The following is a 20,569-nucleotide window of genomic DNA, read 5'->3' as shown; positions in this document are numbered from 1 at the left end:
TAACAGACTTTCCAAACGTGGGTCTGTTGTAGACCCACTCCCTCCCTGTTTACCTCATGTCAAAATAAAAGTCCTGCACGTGTGCCAGATGTGGACAAATAAGGAATAGCTTGTGGGGGACCTGTGCTTTCATATCTCATCAAAATATTTACACATGCTAAATATACACATACTGTAGACTGTTTTAACAGGTTTTAACACAGTTGCAGCCGACAGTATTTTTCAGTGACAACACGTTTGTGGCGTCTGCCTTCAGTTTACACACAGGTGTTCGGAGACGCAGATAGCTAATTAGTACAGGTAGTCTGCTCTGTCTTCCGTAAACAAGCACTGTAACATGGAGATATGGCAATGTGGGAACCTTAACCCTATAAAGGTGTGTAGAAATTTAACCTTTATTTTTTTATTTATTATTATTTCTCGCTGATATGAAAGATTCCCCACTGGGCAGAGACGTCAATTATACGTCTATTCCACGCTGGTTCAACGTAATTTAATTGAAATGACGTGGAAACCATGTTGATTCAACCAGTGTGTGCCCAGTGAGATGTTCCTTATGTTTCCAAAACCGTACTGCAAGAGATGCGCTTTAACGTTCAGGGCCGGTCGTAGGTAACTGTGTCTGAAAGTGGGGGTGTCAACAGAAGTGGAAGGATCGACAGAAGTGGGTGTAAGGAAAACGGATCAGCTAATTAGGAAAATGTGTTGCCACTCAAGACTGTTTTGTGTAGCTGATTGGGCTGCATGCAAGTCCATTGTTGACAGCTGTAGCATTTTAGCTAAGCATAACCCAAACTTTTTCCCTAACCTTAACCTCATTCTCTTAACCTACTGCGTTAATTCTCGTAACCGGCTACCTACGTTAGTTTTCCTAACCTGCCACGCTAATTCATCTAACCTGACACGTTAATTCTCCTAACCTGCTACATGAGTTCTCTTAACCTGCTACGTGAGTTCTCTTAACCTGCTACATGAGTTATCTTAACCTGCTACATGAGTTCTCTTAACCTGCTACATGAGTTCTCCTAACCTACTACATTAGTTCTCTTAACCTGCTACATGAGTTCTCCTAACCTGCTACATTAGTTCTCCTAACCTGCTACATTAGTTCTCCTAACCTGCTACATTAATTCTCCTAACCTGCTAAATGAGTTCTCTTAACCTGTTATATTAGTTATCTTAACCTCCTACATTAGTTCTCTTAATCTGCTACATGAGTTCTCTTAACCTTCTACATGAGTTCTCCTAACCTGCTACATGAGTTCTCCTAACCTACTAAATGAGTTCTCTTAACCTGTTACATGAGTTCTCTTAACCTGCTACATGAGTTCTCTTAACCTGCTACATGAGTTCTCTTAACCTGCTACATGAGTTCTCTTAACCTGCTACATGAGTTCTCTTAACCTGCTACATGAGTTCTCTTAACCTGCTACATGAGTTCTCTTAACCTGCTACATGAGTTCTCTTAACCTGCTACATGAGTTCTCTTAACCTGCTACATGAATTCTCTTAACCTGCTACATGAGTTCTCTTAACCTGCTACATGAGTTCTCTTAACCTGCTACATGAGTTCTCTTAACCTGCTACATGAGTTCTCTTAACCTGCTACATGAGTTCTCCTAACCTGCTACATGAGTTCTCCTAACCTGCTACATGAGTTCTCTTAACCTGCTACATGAGTTCTCTTAACCTGCTACATGAGTTCTCTTAACCTGCTACATGAGTTCTCTTAACCTGCTACATGAGTTCTCTTAACCTGCTACATGAGTTCTCTTAACCTGCTACATGAGTTCTCTTAACCTGCTATGTAAACATTAAGCTGACCTGCGGTGCACCTGGCTATGGCCGGTCTAACTAATAATGGAGAGCTGATGTTACACCCATTGATGTGATCCACCCACTTCTTTTGCAACACCCTCTTTCAGACGCACTCAGTGGGCTCTGTTTTCGGCTGGCTTTAAGGTGGCGCTAGTGTCAATTTAGCGGTAATATACCTGTCTAAAATCAGCACGTAGGTGCTCAGATGGCAGGGGTGGAAATATTTGAGTCATGTCTTAAAAACATGATGCAAAGTGCTAATTTCAGGCAGCGCTGGTAAGGATATTTAAGACCAACCAAAAGCTGGTTTTAGTGGTAATTCAGTCGGTTATGGCATGAATTTTGACTGCGGAATATTTCTACGCCTCCCATCTGACCACCTGCCTCTACACCAGGCGGTGTCAGAGGAAGGCCCTAAAAATGGTCAAAGACTCCAGCCACCCTAGTCATAGACTGTTCTCTCAGCTACCGCACGGCAAGCGGTACCGGAGCACCAAGTCTAGGTCCAAAATGCTTCTTAACAGCTTCTATCCCCAAGCCATAAGACTCCAGAACAGCTAATCAAATGGCTACCCGGACTATTTGCATTGCCCCCCCCCCCCCCCCCCCCTTTTACGCTGCTGCTATTCTCTGTTATTATCTATGCATAGTCACTTTAATAACTCTACCCACATGTACATATTACCTCAATTACCTTGACTAACCGGTGCCCCCGCACATTGAATCTTTTTCGGTACCCCCTGTATGTAGCCTCGCTATTGTTATTTTACTGCTGCTCTTTAATTATTTGTTACTTTTATTTCTTATTTTTTACTTATCTATTTTTACTTGACTGTATTGTTGGTTAAGGGCTTGTAAGTAAGCATTTCACTGTAAGGAATACCTGTTGTATTCGGCGCACGTGACAAATAACATTTGATTTGATTTGATTCTGATTGACCAGTGAGGGGCCAAGCCTTGACACACCCACAACTTGTTTATCCATCAAAACCCTTTCACGCCAAGATGTATGCGTTCCCCAAAACACGACTATAAGGGCGTTATTGAGGCTGTGTCAACAACACTGATAGGATCGAAAGAAAGGCAGGCAGCACTGCTCTCAGATCAGCGTTCTCCCTTTCAAATCTTACCTTAACATTAGAATTATTCCACAATACTGACGACGGATCAACTCCTATGATATATCACCCATGGCTACAAATATTGTATTGAGGAGGCTTTTTCTAATTCTCACCCTATAATAATTCACTAAACCAAGATTCATTTGCGCACATGTTACAGACAGTAGTGTATAAAAAAAGCTAAATACAACTCAATTAACATCAAATTTATTTGAATAGGTATATGTAGCCTGTACATGTCTTTTATTGCAGTCATCTCAGTTTTCTTTTGAGACACATTTATATTCATTTTACCAGGTAAATTGTCTGAGAACACATGCTCATTTACAGCAACAACCCGGGGAATGGTTACAGGAGATTAATGATCCAATTGTAAACTGGGGAGGATTAGGTGGCAATGATGGTATGAGGGGCAGATTAGGAATTTAGCCAGGACATCAGGGTTAACACCCCTACTCTTACAATAAGTGCCATGGGATCTTTAGTGACCACAGTGAGCCAGGACACCCGTTTAACATCCCAGCCAAAAGACGGCACCTTACACAGGGGAATGTCCCCCATCACTGCCCTGGGATCTTTATTTTTAGAACAGAGGAACGGGTGCCTCCTACTGGCCCTCCAACACCACCTGGTCTCCCATCCAGGGACTGACCAGGATCAACCAGCTTCAGAAGCAAGCCAGCGGTGGAATTCAGCGGTATGCTCCTTTGCTTGTTTCTAACCATTGCAAAGACATTACCAACTTTGTATTTGTAGTCACATTAGTTCTGAAGTTTTCGGCAGTCACAGTGATAGGCTGTTTTAAAACACAGTTATTTATCCCAGGAAAAGGGAGTGGTTTCGGTCGGGAAATCTCGTTAACCGGGTTCCCACCATTCAACCCTAGTCTCAACTGTCCCTCTAGTGAACAGCAGATGGCGATAGAAGTCCAATTCTGATTCATGATAGTCCACTGATTCATATTGATAAAATAGAAGAAGTCATACTCAAATGTTGATGGATAATTTATTCGAAGCAGTTTGTCAAATTGGTCTAAACGGAAAAACCCCAATCCATTCAAACCTTACCTATGGTCCATGGATGCAACCCTGTGTCATAACCCCCCCCCCCCCCCACACACACACACATGCACGTGCACACACATGTTCAAACCAGCTGTGGAAAAAGTACCCAATTCTCATACCTGAGTCAAAATAAAGATACCTTAATAGAAATTACTCAAGAAAATATACATAAGTATCAAACGTAAATGTAATTGCTAAAATATACTTAAGTATGAAAAGTAAAAGTATAAATCATTTCAAACTCCTTATATTAAGCAAACCTGGATGGCACCATTTTGTTTTACAGATAGCTAGTGGCACACTCCAACACTAAGGCTTCTTTTACAAACAAAGCATGTGTGTTTAGTGAGTCCGCCAGATCAGAGGCAGTAGATGACCAGAGATGTTCTCTTGAGAAGTGCTTGAATTGGACCATTTTCCTGTCCTGCTAAGCATTCAAAATATAATGAGTACTTTTGGGTGTCAGAAAATGTATAGAGTAAAAATTATATGATTTCCTTTAGTAATGTAGTGAATTAAAAGTTGTTGAAAAATATAACTAGTAAATTACAGATATCCCAAAAAACGACTTAAGTAGTACATTAAAGTATTTTTACTTACATGTTTTACACCATTGATTGTAAGAATTGCAAAAGACTTGCTGATAAAGCGATTCCAGCCAAACCATTATTGATACCGATTGATAGATTAAACAATTTCACAAGGTTCTTCCTCACTCCTTGGTCCTCTGCTTTAGGTGTTCTTCAAGAGTGCCTAATAAAAAATGTAATGCCATCACTCAACCACCTCTGCCCTTCCATGAAGTCAAGGAGAGCTGGCTGTGCTGTTGTATTCAATGTGGAGACAAAGAGAGGGAGGAAGAAACCAGTGTGTGTAAAACACTCATATGGTGTATATGGAACAGTAAATATTTAATCCCAGATGAAAAATGACTGCCTGCCTGCAAGGGGACCCTCTGTTTGCTTTGTTCTGACTCCAGGACTGGACTGTGCCATGGTGGAACTATGTGGCAGAACTGCCAAACTTAACAGATGTTTGTAGAACTCTGTGTCTTCAACTCTGTTCATCAGTACTAGCGTTGTGGCGGTCAATAAATTTTAGTCAGCCGGTGATTGTCAAGCAAATAACTGTCGGTCTCACGGTAATTGACCGTTAATTAACATAAACACATTTAGCACCTCCTGGCTTCCACACATAGCCTACAAGCCATTTTAAAAGTCTAATAAATCCATGTAATATAGCCTACACCTTCACAAAAAATCATTATATATTTTAGATAGGTCTAAAGAAGCATGAAATGAAGATAATGTAGTCTATTTCAGAGGATAATAATAGCATACTCGGAGTTGTTCTTATGTTAGGTCCTGATGTGGCTATGCCAAATGGTTGTGGGCTACACTAGTTAATTTAGCAGATAAGATTTGCTTATAATTCCGTGGCAGTATTTTATAGTGTGTTTAGATTTTGAATACATTATAAGGCTGCATGATGAGACTCAAATTATGATTTGAAAAAAGTCACTTGAAAGGCGTGAGCTCTTTGTTTTTTGCACAGGCTGTACACACTCCAATAGTGTCTCATTCACAATTTGACAAGTACTTGATAATACCTTGAATTTCACGGAGGCATCCCTTTTGTGCCCGTAATGCACCCTAAAAATATGAATACCTTTTGCGGCCTGGAGTGCTGCATTGTGCCCTTCTCACTGAGTGTACTGCCTATTCGAAGCTTCTCTCAGTCTTCTCTCAGTCTTCTCACAGGCTACAAGTTAAGACAGACACATCAGGGACGCAACTGCGTGAGTCCTTATCCAATTCCGAGGTACATATTGAAGATATTGGAAGAACTGTCCATATGTACTTTTCGTCAGCCAACAAGATGAGTAGGCCTAACGAACAGCAAAAGCACTAGCCTATGTCAATCTACTATCCCCCATAGTACAAAAGTCAACCTATTCTATTCTGTGTGAGAAATAATCTTTCCAAACATAGTCTGGGACAGTTGTGGGATGCGATAGATCCCATATTAATACAACCACTAGTATCCCCCAAACTTTTTTATGCAAAGTGGCTGCCTCAACAGATCAGAACGTTTAGCTTAAAATGTTGATTACTATTAGGCTATTTCTTCACATTATAAGCGCAGCAATGTGCACATGGTAGAAGGCTGTAAGCATGAATGTTACATTAGCGGAAAACACCATTATCAAAAGTGACCGCAAATGACATTATGCATGTAATGCTTTTATTGTAAAGGTGCATTTTTATGGTGAAAATGATCTTCCCCAAACTTGAAATTCACGCACTGCTTATAAATGCCAGTTAGGCTCTACACCCCTTGTAAAGCGGATTAATGTGCTTAATTTTAAGAAGTTATTTGGCCACTTTAGTTGTGATACAAACCTTATTAAAACATATAGGCCTATGGGCTAGGCTACATGAGGTGTGCGACTATGATTCGAACAAGTTGCAAAAACAATTCACTGTTTCTCATGATGGGCATCATTCACAAGTGATAATATTTAATTCACAAGTGACAGGCTAATATTGTCAACCATCAGACTTTTCTTGATTTATTTTTATATATATACATATATATATATATATATATTTTTTTTTAAATATTTATTATTATTATTATTATTATTTTATTATTTTAGGGGGTGGATCAATTTTTCTTGATTTAATATTGTCTTTACATATACTAAATAATACATGTGTGACATTTGTTTTGATTTAGAATAGACCATTATCATGCACCCGTATTGAAACAGGGGCAGTGGGAAAAATACTTGTCATCTATGCACTTAAATAGGGTATGGAGGACGCTTTCTCCGTGGTTTATTTTCATGCCAGACAGGTAGGCTATACCCCTATTGTAAATATAAGCAATGTGCTTAATATTAGGAAAGTTGAGAAATAAATATAGTAGGCCTATGGAAAGCTGATGGGAGCCTCCACTTTTTATTAGTGGCCATCACTATTTTCTCGTGCAATTGCATCGCCTATAGAAATGTTCCGCAACATGAGCTCATGAAGTGTTTGATTCGATTTTTGAATACATTTGCATTGATGTCACAGTGATTAGAGGGACAATAGAGTGCTAAGTACCAGGCAGTTAGCAAGTTTGGAATACTACTAATGACCAGCAGCATCAGAGCTTGGAGACTCGTGACCGCTGCCTTCATGACTCGTGACCGCTGGTATGGCAGTAATACGTTCACGGCAACAGCCCACTTTGTATATTTGGGCTTTGAAGTTCCTCTATTGAATACTGTGTCTGTAGTACTGACACTTCAGAACAAACTTCCTTTCCATTTTTGGTACTAGTACAGGAAATGTGAATGCTCTGGTCATTTGTCAACCTTGCTGTTGATGTTTCCATCATCCCAGTGACAGACACCATCCAGGTCCATCAGACTCATCTAACAGTGGCTTAGTGTTTCACTGTGCTAAACTGTTTTTTATCGGTCCTCAATTAGGAACACAAAACATGTATATTGCTTCTCTGCTTTCGACATGTTCAGGGACACCGAATAGCAGGGGAACAAGACCACTTAATTTTGTTCCTGTTTGCTATTTCAGTGCCAGGAAGCAACAGAGAGAGCAACAAACAGAAACACACTGCTTCATCTCTCCACTTCAGTGTGTTTTAAAGCTCAGTGCTGACCCTGATGTCTGATGTGTGTTGGAGCTGGTGCTGAATGGCTGGGGCTGAATGGCTGAATGGTTGGTGCTGCTGGTGCTGAATGGCTGGGCCTGAATGGCTGAATGGCTGGGGCTGAATGGCTGGTGCTGAATGGCTGAATGGCTGGTGCTGAATGGCTGGGCCTGAATGGCTGAATGGCTGGGGCTGAATGGCTGGTGCTGAATGGCTGAATGGCTGGTGCTGAATGGCTGGGGCTGAATGGCTGGTGCTGAATGGCTGGGCCTGAATGGCTGAATGGCTGGGGCTGAATGGCTGGTGCTGAATGGCTGAATGGCTGGTGCTGAATGGCTGGGGCTGAATGGCTGAATGGTTGGTGCTGCTGGTGCTGAATGGCTGGGCCTGAATGGCTGAATGGCTGGGGCTGAATGGCTGGTGCTGAATGGCTGAATGGCTGGTGCTGAATGGCTGGGGCTGAATGGCTGAATGGCTGGTGCTGAATGGCTGGGGCTGAATGGCTGAATGGCTGGGGCTGAATGGCTGGTGCTGAATGGCTGAATGGCTGGTGCTGAATGGCTGGGCCTGAATGGCTGATTGGCTGGGGCTGAATGGCTGGTGCTGAATGGCTGAATGGCTGGTGCTGAATGGCTGGGGCTGAATGGCTGAATGGCTGGTGCTGAATGGCTGGTGCTGAATGGCTGGTGCTGAATGGCTGAATGGCTGGGGCTGAATGGCTGGTGCTGAATGGCTGAATGGCTGGTGCTGAATGGCTGGTGCTGAATGGCTGGTGCTGAATGGCTGGTGCTGAATGCCTGGTGCTGCTGGTGCTGAATGGCTGGTGCTGAATGGCTGGTGCTGAATGGCTGGTGCTGAATGTCTGGTGCTGCTGGTGCTGAATGGCTGGTGCTGAATGGTTGGTGCTGAATGGCTGGTGCTGCTGGTGCTGAATGGTTGGTGCTGAATGTCTGGTGCTGCTGGTGCTGAATGGCTGGTGCTGAATGGTTGGTGCTGAATGGCTGGTGCTGCTGGTGCTGAATGGTTGGTGCTGAATGGCTGGTGCTGAATGGCTGGTGCTGCTGGTGCTGAATGGTTGGTGCTGAATGGTTGGTGCTGCTGGTGCTGAATGGCTGGTGCTGAATGGTTGGTGCTGAATGGCTGGTGCTGCTGATGCTGAATGGTTGGTGCTGAATGGTTGGTGCTGCTGGTGCTGAATGGTTGGTGCTGAATGGTTGGTGCTGCTGGTGCTGAATGGCTGGTGCTGAATGGTTGGTGCTGAATGGCTGGTGCTGCTGGTGCTGAATGGCTGGTGTTGAATGGCTGGTGGTGAATGGCTGGTGGGGAATGGCTGGTGGTGATTGGCTGGTGGTGAATGGCTGGTGGTGATTGGCTGGTGGTGTGAAGTCTCTTCAGGTTTGTTGCTGCCCTGCCTGGCATGTCTGATCAGACATACTGTTTTGTATTCCTCACTCTCCTCCTGTGCTTCCAGGGAGATGGAGACAGCGACAGACAGTGTGTGGGTGTGCTGCACCTCTGTATGAGGATAGATCTAAAAATGCTGTCATATCACTTTCACTGAGCCAGGAGGGCAGAGGGAGAGAGAAGGAAATGTCACGTTTCATTACACACCAGTTTCTACCTCCCTCCCTCCCTCCCTCCCTCCCTGACCTGATTGACTACCTGTGCTGAGGGAGCAGTGTGTTTAATGAGTGCTGCCCTAATGACTGTATTACTGCCATGTTATGCTTGATCTCACTGAGGAACTCTCCTTTAATCCATTAGAGTCTAATCCCTGTCTAAGCCGGGGGAGGGGGTTCTACCAAGCTATATGGAATTATTTTAAGATTGTCATACCAATAATCATTTTTCTATTTGATTTTGTATTTTAAGATCCCTTGAAGTATATAAAAAAAAATATTAGATTAGCATTTTTATTTGGCGTTACTGCTATTGCCCCATAAACACCAGATAGTTCCCCCCCCAAAATGGAAAGGAAGTTAGTTCTGAAGTGTCTGTCCTGTTTCTGAGAGATAGGACACTAGTGGTCCACACAGTACACACACAGTTCACACAGACACACACACACTCTGGTGAATTGTTAGGACATTGTGGTCCTGATAAGGTAGGAAAACATGTACACACACACACAAACACACACTCGCCAAGGCAGTAGTGTGTTAGATAATGCAAAATACAGTCAACACAGGCAGACAGTGTGTCTGCAAAATAGCAACAGAGGCAGAGCAGAGCCCTTCCCCGTTCTCACCTCATCTCTCTCTGTTTCTCACTCCCCTGCTTTTTGCATTCTCCACTGTCAAAACCTACTTCATCACTCTCCTTTTCATCAAGCTGAATCTTTCTCTTGCTTTCCCTCTGCATCACCCTTTCCTCTCTCCTCCCAGCTTTCAGCTTTCCTCTGTGAGATTCTGTCTGCTTCCTTCCTGTTCCGTAAGCAACAGTGTGATCCCCCTCTCCCCACGAGACAGACAAAGAGACGGAGAGAGGGAAAAAGAGGGGGAGTAGCAGACGTATATTAAGAATGAATAGAATGACAAGATGGCTGTGACAGAGATATTAAGAGAAAGATAGAAAGGGATAGCGAGAGAGATGGATAGATAGATAGATAGATTAATGTAAACCCAGGTGTGTCAGTGTTGCCATACAGACAAAGGTAGCACCGTAGTGCATGTGGTCTCTCTCTCACACACACACACACACACTCTCGCACACACACACACTCTCGCACACACCGGCATTACAACTGCGTAGGAGTCAGACAGAAGAGGAATGCCACTGGCTTGCACACGGAGTAGCCTCACATTCATAACTTAACAACAACAGGCGCACAAGACACACACATGCACGCACACACGCACACACACATACACACACTCAATCAATCGCAGACACAGACTCTTTGTGTGGCTGTAAACATGGGGCTCGTCATGGGGACCTTTTCCATGCAGAGCAATAAGCAGGATCGGACCTATCGGAAAGGTAAGACCTCCATTGTTTATTCTCAGAGTGGGAGACTGATTCAGTTTACTGTGTGTTACAGGGTTAGTACTGTATGTCTGTGTGTGAGAGACTTTGTTATATACACTGAGTGTACAAAACATTATGAACACCTGCTCTTTCCATGACAGACTGACCAGGTGAATCTGGGTGAAAGCTATGATCCCTTATTGATGTCACTTGTTAAATCCACTTCAATCAGTGTACAGTAGATGAAGGGGAGGGGACAGGTTAAAGAAGGATGTTTAAGCTTTGAGACCATTGAGACCTGGATTGTGTATGTGTGCCATTCAAAGGGTGAATGGGCAAGACAAAAGATTGAAATGCCTTTGCATTGGGTATGGTAGTTGGTGCCAGGCACACAGGTTTGTGTCAAGAACTGCAAAGCTGCTGTTTTTTTCCTGCTCAACAGTTTCCTGTGTGTATCAAGAATGGTCCACCACTCAAAGGACATCCAGCCAACTTGACACAACCGTGGGAAGCATTGGAGTGAACATTGGCCAGCATCCCCGTGGAACTCTTTCGACACCTTGTAGAGTCCATGCCCCGACGAATTGAGTCTATTCTGAGGACGAAAAGGGGATGAAACTCCATATTAGGAAGGTGTTCTTAATGTTTTGTACATTGAGTGTATGTATAGGCTAAATTATGCACATATGTGTCTGCATGTACTGCATATGGACTAGCATCCATTAGTGTCAGTGTCAATTCATGATTTATCAGTTGTTTATGCATATGTGATTACATTTAAATGTAGAATACAGTCTGTGAGTGAACATGATTACTTATAGAATACAGTCTGAGTGAATATGATTACTTATAGGCTACAGTCTGTGAGTGAATCTGATTACTTGTAGAATACAGTGTGTGAGTGAATATGATTACTTGTAGAATACAGTCGGTGAGTGAATATGATTACTTGTAGAATACAGTGTGTGAGTGAATATGATTACTTGTAGAATACAGTCGGTGAGTGAATATGATTACTTGTAGAATACAGTGTGTGAGTGAATATGATTACTTGTAGACTACAGTCTGTGAGTGACTGACTGGTTTCAGCACTAGCACTATACCATAGAGTCAGCTTCTTCTGTTTTCTGTACACATTGTGTGTGTCCGTGTGTGTGTGTGTGTGTGTGTGTGTGCGTGTGTGTGTGTGTGTGTGTGTGTGTGTGTGTGCGTGTGTGTGTGTGTGTGTAGACAGCATACTGCTAAGGTAAATAGAGAGGGTTGGGATAATGTCTATAAAAGGTGATGGTATTCACTAGCCTCCACGTCTCTGCTTCTGCTCATTAAAACAAAACCTGCGTTCTGTCTACCAGTGTCTTACAAGGACAGGAAATTGTGTGTGTGTGTGTATGTGTGTGTGTGTGTGTGTGTGTCTGTGTCTGTTGGTCTTAAGGGGCATCTTTCTAGCCCCTTATGTTGTGTTCAGGTAATCACTGTAATCCGTCAGCCATAGGCTGTGGCGTGTCTGCTGACTACAGATTGTCACTCACCATTGGACACAGAAATTGAGAGCATAGAACTCCCATACATAGAGCTAAAAATACTAAACCAACAGAAACTGGGTCTACAGGAGCATTATCCATTACTATAAACTGTTAATCCACGATCTATTCCTGAATCAGAACATGCTGGATCTGAAACGGTACAATTTGAACAGAATTACAATAGCAGAAAGCAGAGCTACAAGCTCCTAAGAAACGAAATCTGTGATAAAAACAAGGTGTATCCCTGCAGAAGCTTCAACCTCCAGGATCTAGCTCAACGGAAGCAGGGGCTGCGTCCCAAGGCAGACTATTTATATATAGTGCTCTATTTCTGTTCACCAGAGCACCATATTTAGTAGTGCACTATGTAGAGAATAGGGTGCCATTTGAGATGTACCCAGGGACAAGCAGGAACCACCAGGGCTTTGGGGAGCCTTCAGTCCCTCTGCTGGCCATCTGACGGGAGGGGGGGACCTACACATAGAGGACCCACACTGAGAGGACCTACATCTAGATCACAACACCACCAGCCACATACACAACCCCACCCCAACCAATCAACACCCTCCCAATTCAACCATGCCCACACCCCATTTAGGCCCCCTCAGATCAGACCCATGCCCCTCCTGCCCATCCCATGCACCCCACCCCCGCAAAGAAGTCACACATATGCCCAGACCGTGAGCAGGCAAACAAGCCCAACCCCCACTCTTACACTAGCCCAAGCCAATGGCATGTACCAGATGCTCAGCAGGCTCTGCTCACTCTAACTGGCCTGAGGCCAAACCACACGACCAACAATATTGGACACTTTATGGAACACAAAGCCTTCACTATCTCATCCTGGAATATCCAAGGCCTGGGGTCATCTGCCTTTGGCCTAAAGAGCAGGAACCTGGACTTCACCAAAGAAATCGGTAATACAGACGTTGTCATCCTGCAAGACACCTGGTATAGAGGAGATGGACCCACTGGTTGCCCTCTAGGTTACAGAGAGCTGGTTGTCCCATCCACCAAACTACCAGTTGTGAGACAGGGAAGAGACTCAGGGGGTATGCTAATTTGGTATAGAGCAGACCTAACTCACTCCATTAAATTAATCAAAACAGGAACATTTTACATCTGGCTAGAAATTCAAAAGGAAATGATCCTAACAGAGAAAAATGTCCTCCTGTGTGCTACCTATATCCCCCCACTAGAAGCCCCATAGTTTAATGAAGACAGCTTCTCCATCCTGGAGGGGGAAATCAATCATTTCCAGGCCCAGGGACATGTACTAGTCTGTGGTGACCTAAATGCCAGAACTGGACAAGAACCTGACACCCTCAGCACACAGGGGGACAAACACCTGCCTGGAGATGACATCATTCCCTCCCCCATATGCCCACCTAGGCACAACTATGACAACATAACCAACAAAAACGGTCACAAGTCCTGCAGCTCTGTCGCGCGCTGGGTATGTACATAGTCAATGGAAGGCTTCAAGGAGAGTCCTATGGTAGGTACACCTATAGCTCATCTCTTGGCAGTAGTACTGTAGACTACTTTATCACTGACCTCAACCCAGAGTCTCTCAGAGCGTTCACAGTCAGTCCACTGACATCCCTATCAGACCACAGCTAAATCACAGTCTACTTGAACAGAGCAATACTCAATCATGAGGCATCAAAGCCAAAGGAACTGAGTAATATTAAGAAATGCTATAGATGGAAGGAATGTAGTTTGGAAACCTACCAAAAACAGAAGAGAAGAGGTTAACAGAGGTAGGTAGATGAGGTAGAGAGAGGAGGTTAGAGAGAGGAGGTTAACAGAGGTAGATGTAGAGAGGTAGAGAGAGGAGGTTAAAACCTCTTCTCTCTACCTCTGTCTACCTTGGTTAACCTCCTCTCTCTCTCTACAACTACCTTGGTTAACCTCCTCTCTCTACGTCCATCTACCTACTTCTGTTAACCTCCTCTCTCTACATCTACCTTGGTTAACCTCTCTCTACGTCCATCTACCTACCTCTGTTAACCTCCTCTCTCTACATCTACCTCTGTTAACCTCTTCTCTCTTTACCTCTATCTACCTCTGTTAACAGAGGTAGGTAGATGTAAAGAGAGAGAGGCGGTTAACCAAGGTAGACAGAGGTAGAGAGAAGAGGAGGTCTGCTGAGAGGTGTTGATCGTAGTCAGTACAGCAGGAGGTCATAGCTCCGGCAATAATAACAGATGGCTTCTTCTGAAGAGCCTCAGGGAACATGATGCAGTTATCTTCTGTCACCTCACAACACACTACTTCCAATAGGAATGATTTCCTGTAACAACAAAAACATAGCAGCAAGAAACCCATCACTAATCCCCCCCCCCCCCCCCCCCCCCGTCTTTCTCTCAATTCAAATCAAGGGTCTTTATTGGCATGGGAAACATATGTCTACATTGCCAAAGCTAGTGAAATAGATAAAAACGTGAAATGAAGTGAAATAAACAATAAAAAATGAACTGTAAATATTACACTCACAAAAGTTCCAAAAGAATACAGACATTTCATATATTATGTCTATATACAGTGTTGTAACGATGTACAAATAGTTGGCAGGAGGTTAGGAAGTGCAGCTCAGTTTCCACCTCATTTTGTGGGCAGTGTGCACATAGCCTGTCTTCTCTTGAGAGCCATGTCTGCCTACGGCAACCTTTCTCAAATGCAAGGCTATGCTCACTGAGTCTGTACATAGTCAAAGCTTTCCTTAAGTTTGGGTCAGTCACAGTGGTCAGGTATTCTGCCACTGTGTGCTCTCTGTTTAGGGCCAAATAGCATTCTAGTTTGCTCTCTCTGTCAAACAATTTCTCATCCCTCTTCTCTCTCTCACACACTCTGTCAAACAATTTTTCATCCCTCTTCTCTCTCTCACACACTCTGTCAAACGATTTCTCTTCCCTGTTCTCTCTCCACTTCTCACTCTATATGCAAACTTCCTCTATCTGTCGTTATCAGGTCTGATAGGGACAGCCACACTGCATGCTACACTAAGCTCATCGCTGGCTTTGAAACATGTGTTGGGCTAATCTTGTTCTGTGAGTGTGGGGCTATCTAGTCTAGGGTAGTGTGTGTGTAGTGAGTGTGTCTTTGGGTTAATATCTCCCTCAGCCACAGGCTAAAGAGGCTACATCAGCAGTATCAGAAGAGCACATCTCCTATCCTCTCTGCGCCTCTCCTCTCTGCGCCTCTCTCCTCTCCTCTCTGCTCCTCTCCTCTCTGCTCCTCTCCTCTCTTCTCCTCTCCTCTCTTCTCCTCTCCTCTCCTCTCCTCTCCGCTCCGCTCCGCTCCGCTCCTCTCCGCTCCGCTCTGCTCCTCTCCTCTCCTCTCCTCTCTGCTCCTCTCTGCTCCTCTCCTCTCCTCTTCTCTTCTCTTCGCTCCTCTCCTCTTCTCTCCTCTCCGCTCCTCCAGCTTCATCAGTAACCCCCCTCATCCCCTCACATCAACAGACACCACAAGGATTAGTTAGAACTGCCAAAGTGCTTTATTAGTCACATGGCTCCATCCAGTGGTGATAATCCACTGCCCACAGCGCTGTGTTAGAACTGCCAAAGAGCTTTATTAGTCACATGGCTTCATCCAGGGGTGATAATCCACTGCCTGCAGCACTGTGTGTGTGCATGCAAGTGCATGTTTGTCTGTGCATGCGTGCATGTGTGTATTCACGTGTGCACATGCATTTTCCGGTGTCTGTGTACCGTATTTTCCGTGAACAAAAATATAAACGCAACATGTAAAGTGTTGATCCCATGTTACATGATCTGAAATAAAGATCCCAGAAATGTTCCACATGCACAAAAAGCTAATTTGTTTAGATCCCTGTTAGTGAGCATTTATCCTTTGCTAAGATAACCCACCCACCTGACGGGTGTGGCATATCAAGAAGCTGATTAAGCAGCATGATCATTACAGAGGTGCACCTTATTCTGGGGACAATAAAAGTTTTGTCACACAACACACTGCCACAGATGTCTCAAGTTTTGAGGCAGCGTGCAATTGGCATGCTGACTGCAGGAATGTCCACCAGAGAATTTAATGTTAATTTCTCTACCATAAGCCACCTCCAATGTCATTTTTGAGAATTGTGCAGTACGTCCAACTGGACAACCGCAGGCCACGTGTACGGTGTTGTGTGGGCGAGTGGTTTGCTGATGTCAATGTTTTGAACAGAGTTCCCCATGGTGAAGGTGGGGTAATGGTATGGGCATGCATAAGCTACAAACAACGAACACAATTGTATTTTATCAATGGCAATTTGAATGCACAGAGATACCGTGACGAGATCCTGAGGCCCATTGTCGTGCCATTCATCCCACGCTATCACCTCATGTTTCAGCTGAACCTCGGCAAGACGGAGCTGCTCTTCCTCCCGGGGAAGGACTGCCCGTTCCATGATCTCGCCATCACGGTTGACAACTCCATTATGTCCTCCTCCCAGAGTGCTAAGAACCTTGGCGTGATCCTGGACAACACCCTGTCGTTCTCAACTAACATCAAGGCGGTGACCCGTTCCTGTAGGTTCATGCTCTACAACATTCGCAGAGTACGACCCTGCCTCACACAGGAAGCGGCGCAGGTCCTAATCCAGGCACTTGTCATCTCCCGTCTGGATTACTGCAACTCGCTGTTGGCTGGGCTCCCTGCCTGTGCCATTAAACCCCTACAACTCATCCAGAACGCAGCAGCCCGTCTGGTGTTCAACCTTCCCAAGTTCTCTCACGTCACCCCGCTCCTCCGCTCTCTCCACTGGCTTCCAGTTGAAGCTCGCATCCGCTACAAGACCATGGTGCTTGCCTACGGAGCTGTGAGGGGAACGGCACCTCCGTACCTTCAGGCTCTGATCAGGCCCTACACCCAAACAAGGGCACTGCGTTCATCCACCTCTGGCCTGCTCGCCTCCCTACCTCTGAGGAAGTACAGTTCCCGCTCAGCCCAGTCAAAACTGTTCGCTGCTCTGGCACCCCAATGGTGGAACAAACTCCCTCACGACGCCAGGTCAGCGGAGTCAATCACCACCTTCCGGAGACACCTGAAACCCCACCTCTTTAAGGAATACCTAGGATAGGATAAAGTAATCCTTCTAACCCCCCCCTCCCCCCTTAAAAGAGTTAGATGCACTATTGTAAAGTGGTTGTTCCACTGGATATCATAAGGTGAATGCACCAATTTGTAAGTCGCTCTGGATAAGAGCGTCTGCTAAATTACTTAAATGTAAATGTAAATGTAATGCACGGCCCCATGTCGCAAGGATCTATACACAATTCCTGGAAGCTGAAAATGTCCCAGTTCTTCCATGACCTGCATACTCACCAGACATGTCACCCATGGAGCATGTTTGGGATGCTCTGGATCGACAACGTGTTCCAGTTCCCGCTAATATACAGCAATTTCGCACAGCCATTGAAGAGGAGTGGGACAACCTTCCACAGGCCACAGTCACACCAGATACTGACTGGTTTTCTGATCCACGGCCATACTTTATTTTGTTAAGGTATCTGTGACCAACAGATGTATATCTGTATTCCCAGTCATGTGAAATCCATAGATTAGGGCCTAACGAATTTATTTCAAAGGACTGATTTCCTTATTTGAGCTGTAACTCAGTAAAATCTTTTAAATGATTGCATGTTGTGTATGTATTTTTGTTCAGTATAAATTGCTTGATGTGTGTGGGTCTGATTGCTGAGTGGTAGCCAAGCTTAAGTTCACTATCCTCCACAGAGTTTCCAGTCTCTTTTCATTTCATATCCAATCCCTGAGGAGCCTGAGTGAGTCATGTGAGAAGCCTATTCAGTCATGTGAAAGGCACCCTGATTAAAGCTGGTGTGCTGAAACGTGTTGGTGTTTAATGATAAACACTTCCTATTCAAATGTCATTGGCCCCCGAGAGAGGGGCTGAATTTTTCTGACCGCCAGGAATGTAGATGTGAGAAGTAAAGCTGAGGAGATTAGGGACATCAGAAATATTCAAACATCCTAAATCTCCAGACAGAATTTCTGAGAAGAGTGACGTCCCTGCCCAGTTCTATGGTAATGAGCTATATGCTCCAACAATTCATCCAGGATGTGTGGCATGCCTGCAGTGTGGTCTTTCCCTCATTTGTTCCGCCGTGTTTCTGTGAGCTTGAGTGATTATGTTTCAGTTGCTCAGTGGCATGTTACATGATGTGTGACTGTAAATAACTGTGGTCATGACTGTTGTGCTGTGAAGAGAGGCCTATGTGACTGCCCTAACCAACAGGGGGCAAATGAGTCAGAGCTCAAACTGAGTTGTGGCTGACAACTGAACTGACCCATTTGTTATGTAGTCGTGTGTGTGTGTGTGTGTGTGTGTGTGTGTGTGTGTGTGTGTGTGTGTGTGTGTGTGTGTGTGTGTGTGTGTGTGTGTGTGTGTGTGTGTGTGTGTGTGTGTGTGTGTGTGTGTGTGTGTGTGTGTGTGTGTGTGTGTGTGTGTGTGTGTGTGTGTGTGTGTCGACACCGTGTAGAGTCCATGCCCTAACGAAATGAGTCTGTTCTGAGAGTAAAGGGGGGTGCAACTCAATATTAGGAAGGTGTTCCTAATGTTCTGTATAGTCAGTTTATATTCCTATGTATAGTAATTGTTATACCATTTTACAACTAACATTCTTTAGTCTCAATCTGTGGATTAACTCATTAAGACTCCTGATGTATTATACATAAAAGAGCCTTGGCTCACTTGACCAGAACTGTCGTACTCAGGCTATGCATACATGCTGTTTTAAGATCTCAGAGTTAGTGTATTTGATTAACGAGCAAAGTTTTGTATATTCACACATGGTGTTCAGTGTATTGTACAATTTTCTTCCTATAATGATGTTCGTTGGTTAAAGTTGCTTCTTGACTAATGGCCTTGGCAAGCATAGCTCACAGCACACTGTGTGAGGATCTTTGTTCCACCTCTCCCTCTCTCCAGTTCTCCATCTAGAATATATTTTTTGGGGCCCGTGGTACTGTCGGCTATATCATTCCGCAATATCAGTCGGCCATATCAGTCGGCCATATCAGTCCGCTATATCAGTCGGCTATATCAGTCGGCCATATCAGTCGGCCATATCAGTCGGCCATATCAGTCGGCCATATCAGTCGGCCATATCAATCCGCTATATCAGTCGGCTATATCAGTCCGCTATATCAGTCGGCTATATCAGTCGGCTATATCAGTCGGCCATATCAGTCGGCCATATCAGTCGGCCATATCAGTCGGCCATATCAGTCGGCCATATCAGTCCGCTATATCAGTCGGCTAATACAGGACTAGTATTGGCGCAGTGCACTACTTTTGTGAGAGAAAAAGAAAGATAAAAAAAAATATCCCCACACTCCTTCTCTCCCCCATCCCCACACTCCTTCATTCCCCCATCCCCACACTCCTTCTCTCCCCCATCCCCACACTCCTTCTCTCCCCCATCCCCACACTCATTCTCTCCCCCATCACCACACTCCTTCTCTCCCCCATCCCCACACTTCTTCTCTCCCCCTTCCTCACACTCCTTCATTCCCCCTTCCCCACACTCCTTCTCTCCCCCTTCCCCACACTCATTCTCTCCCCCATCCCCACACTCCTTCATTCCCCCATCCCCACACTCCTTCTCCCCCTTCCTCACACTCCTTCTCTCCCTTCCCCGCACTCATTCTCTCCCCATCCCCACACTCCTTCTCTCCCCCATCCCCACACTCCTTCTCTCCCCCATCCCCACACTCCTTCTCTCCCCCATCCCCACACTCCTTCTCTCCCCCATCCCCACACTCCTTCTCTCCCCCATCCCCACACTCCTTCTCTCCCCCATCCCCACACTCCTTCTCTCCCCCATCCCCACACTCCTTCTCTCCCCCATCCCCACACTCCTTCTCTCCCCCATCCCCACACTCCTTCTCTCCCCCATCCCCACACTCCTTCTCTCCCCCATCCCCACACTCCTTCTCCCCCCATCCCCACACTCCTTCATTCCCCCATCCCCACACTCCTTCTCTCCCCCATCCCCACACTCCTTCTCCCCCCATCCCCACACTCCTTCATTCCCCCATCCCCACACTCCTTCTCTCCCCCATCCCCACACTCCTTCTCTCCCCCATCCCCACACTCCTTCTCTCCCCCATCCCCACACTCCTTCTCTCCCCCTTCCCCACACTCCTTCTCCCCCCCATCCCCACACTCCTTCATTCCCCCATCCCCACACTCCTTCTCCCCCCCATCCCCACCCTCTCCCCTCTTTTCTGTCTCCATCTTCTTCTCTATCCTGGTATGTTTTTATAGATGGATGATGCATGTAGTGGGTGATCAGTGGTATGGTTGATGTGTGTGCTTACATGTGGTATGAGTGCTGTGTGTGGGGGGCGAAGAGGGGGAGGAGGGGGAGAAGAGAGGGAGGAGAATATGTGT

The 20,569-nt window shown here is 45.2% G+C and overlaps 1 protein-coding gene across 3 annotated transcripts in view; it reads left to right on the top strand.

The window, feature by feature from the left end:
- The window catches only part of LOC139581403 (A-type potassium channel modulatory protein KCNIP1-like), a 59,099-nt gene that overhangs the window by 9,352 nt on the left and 29,178 nt on the right, over window positions 1-20,569 (top strand). Inside the window, exon 1 of one of the 3 annotated variants that reach the window (XM_071411129.1) lies at window positions 10,102-10,642. The exons of 1 other annotated variant lie outside the window; for it this stretch is intronic. In XM_071411129.1, the coding sequence (XP_071267230.1) occupies window positions 10,504-10,642 (139 nt within the window). In that variant the 5' untranslated portion in view covers window positions 10,102-10,503. Of the gene's footprint in view, window positions 1-10,101; window positions 10,643-20,569 lie in introns of those variants that run through there. One more of the 3 variants, XM_071411127.1, reaches the window with a different exon arrangement.

The sequence above is a fragment of the Salvelinus alpinus genome, chromosome 7, assembly GCF_045679555.1.
Source record: "Salvelinus alpinus chromosome 7, SLU_Salpinus.1, whole genome shotgun sequence".
NCBI classification, from domain to species: domain Eukaryota; kingdom Metazoa; phylum Chordata; class Actinopteri; order Salmoniformes; family Salmonidae; genus Salvelinus; species Salvelinus alpinus.
The sequence above is the reverse complement of the archived record's forward strand: the minus strand, read 5'-3'. Positions and strand labels throughout refer to the sequence as shown.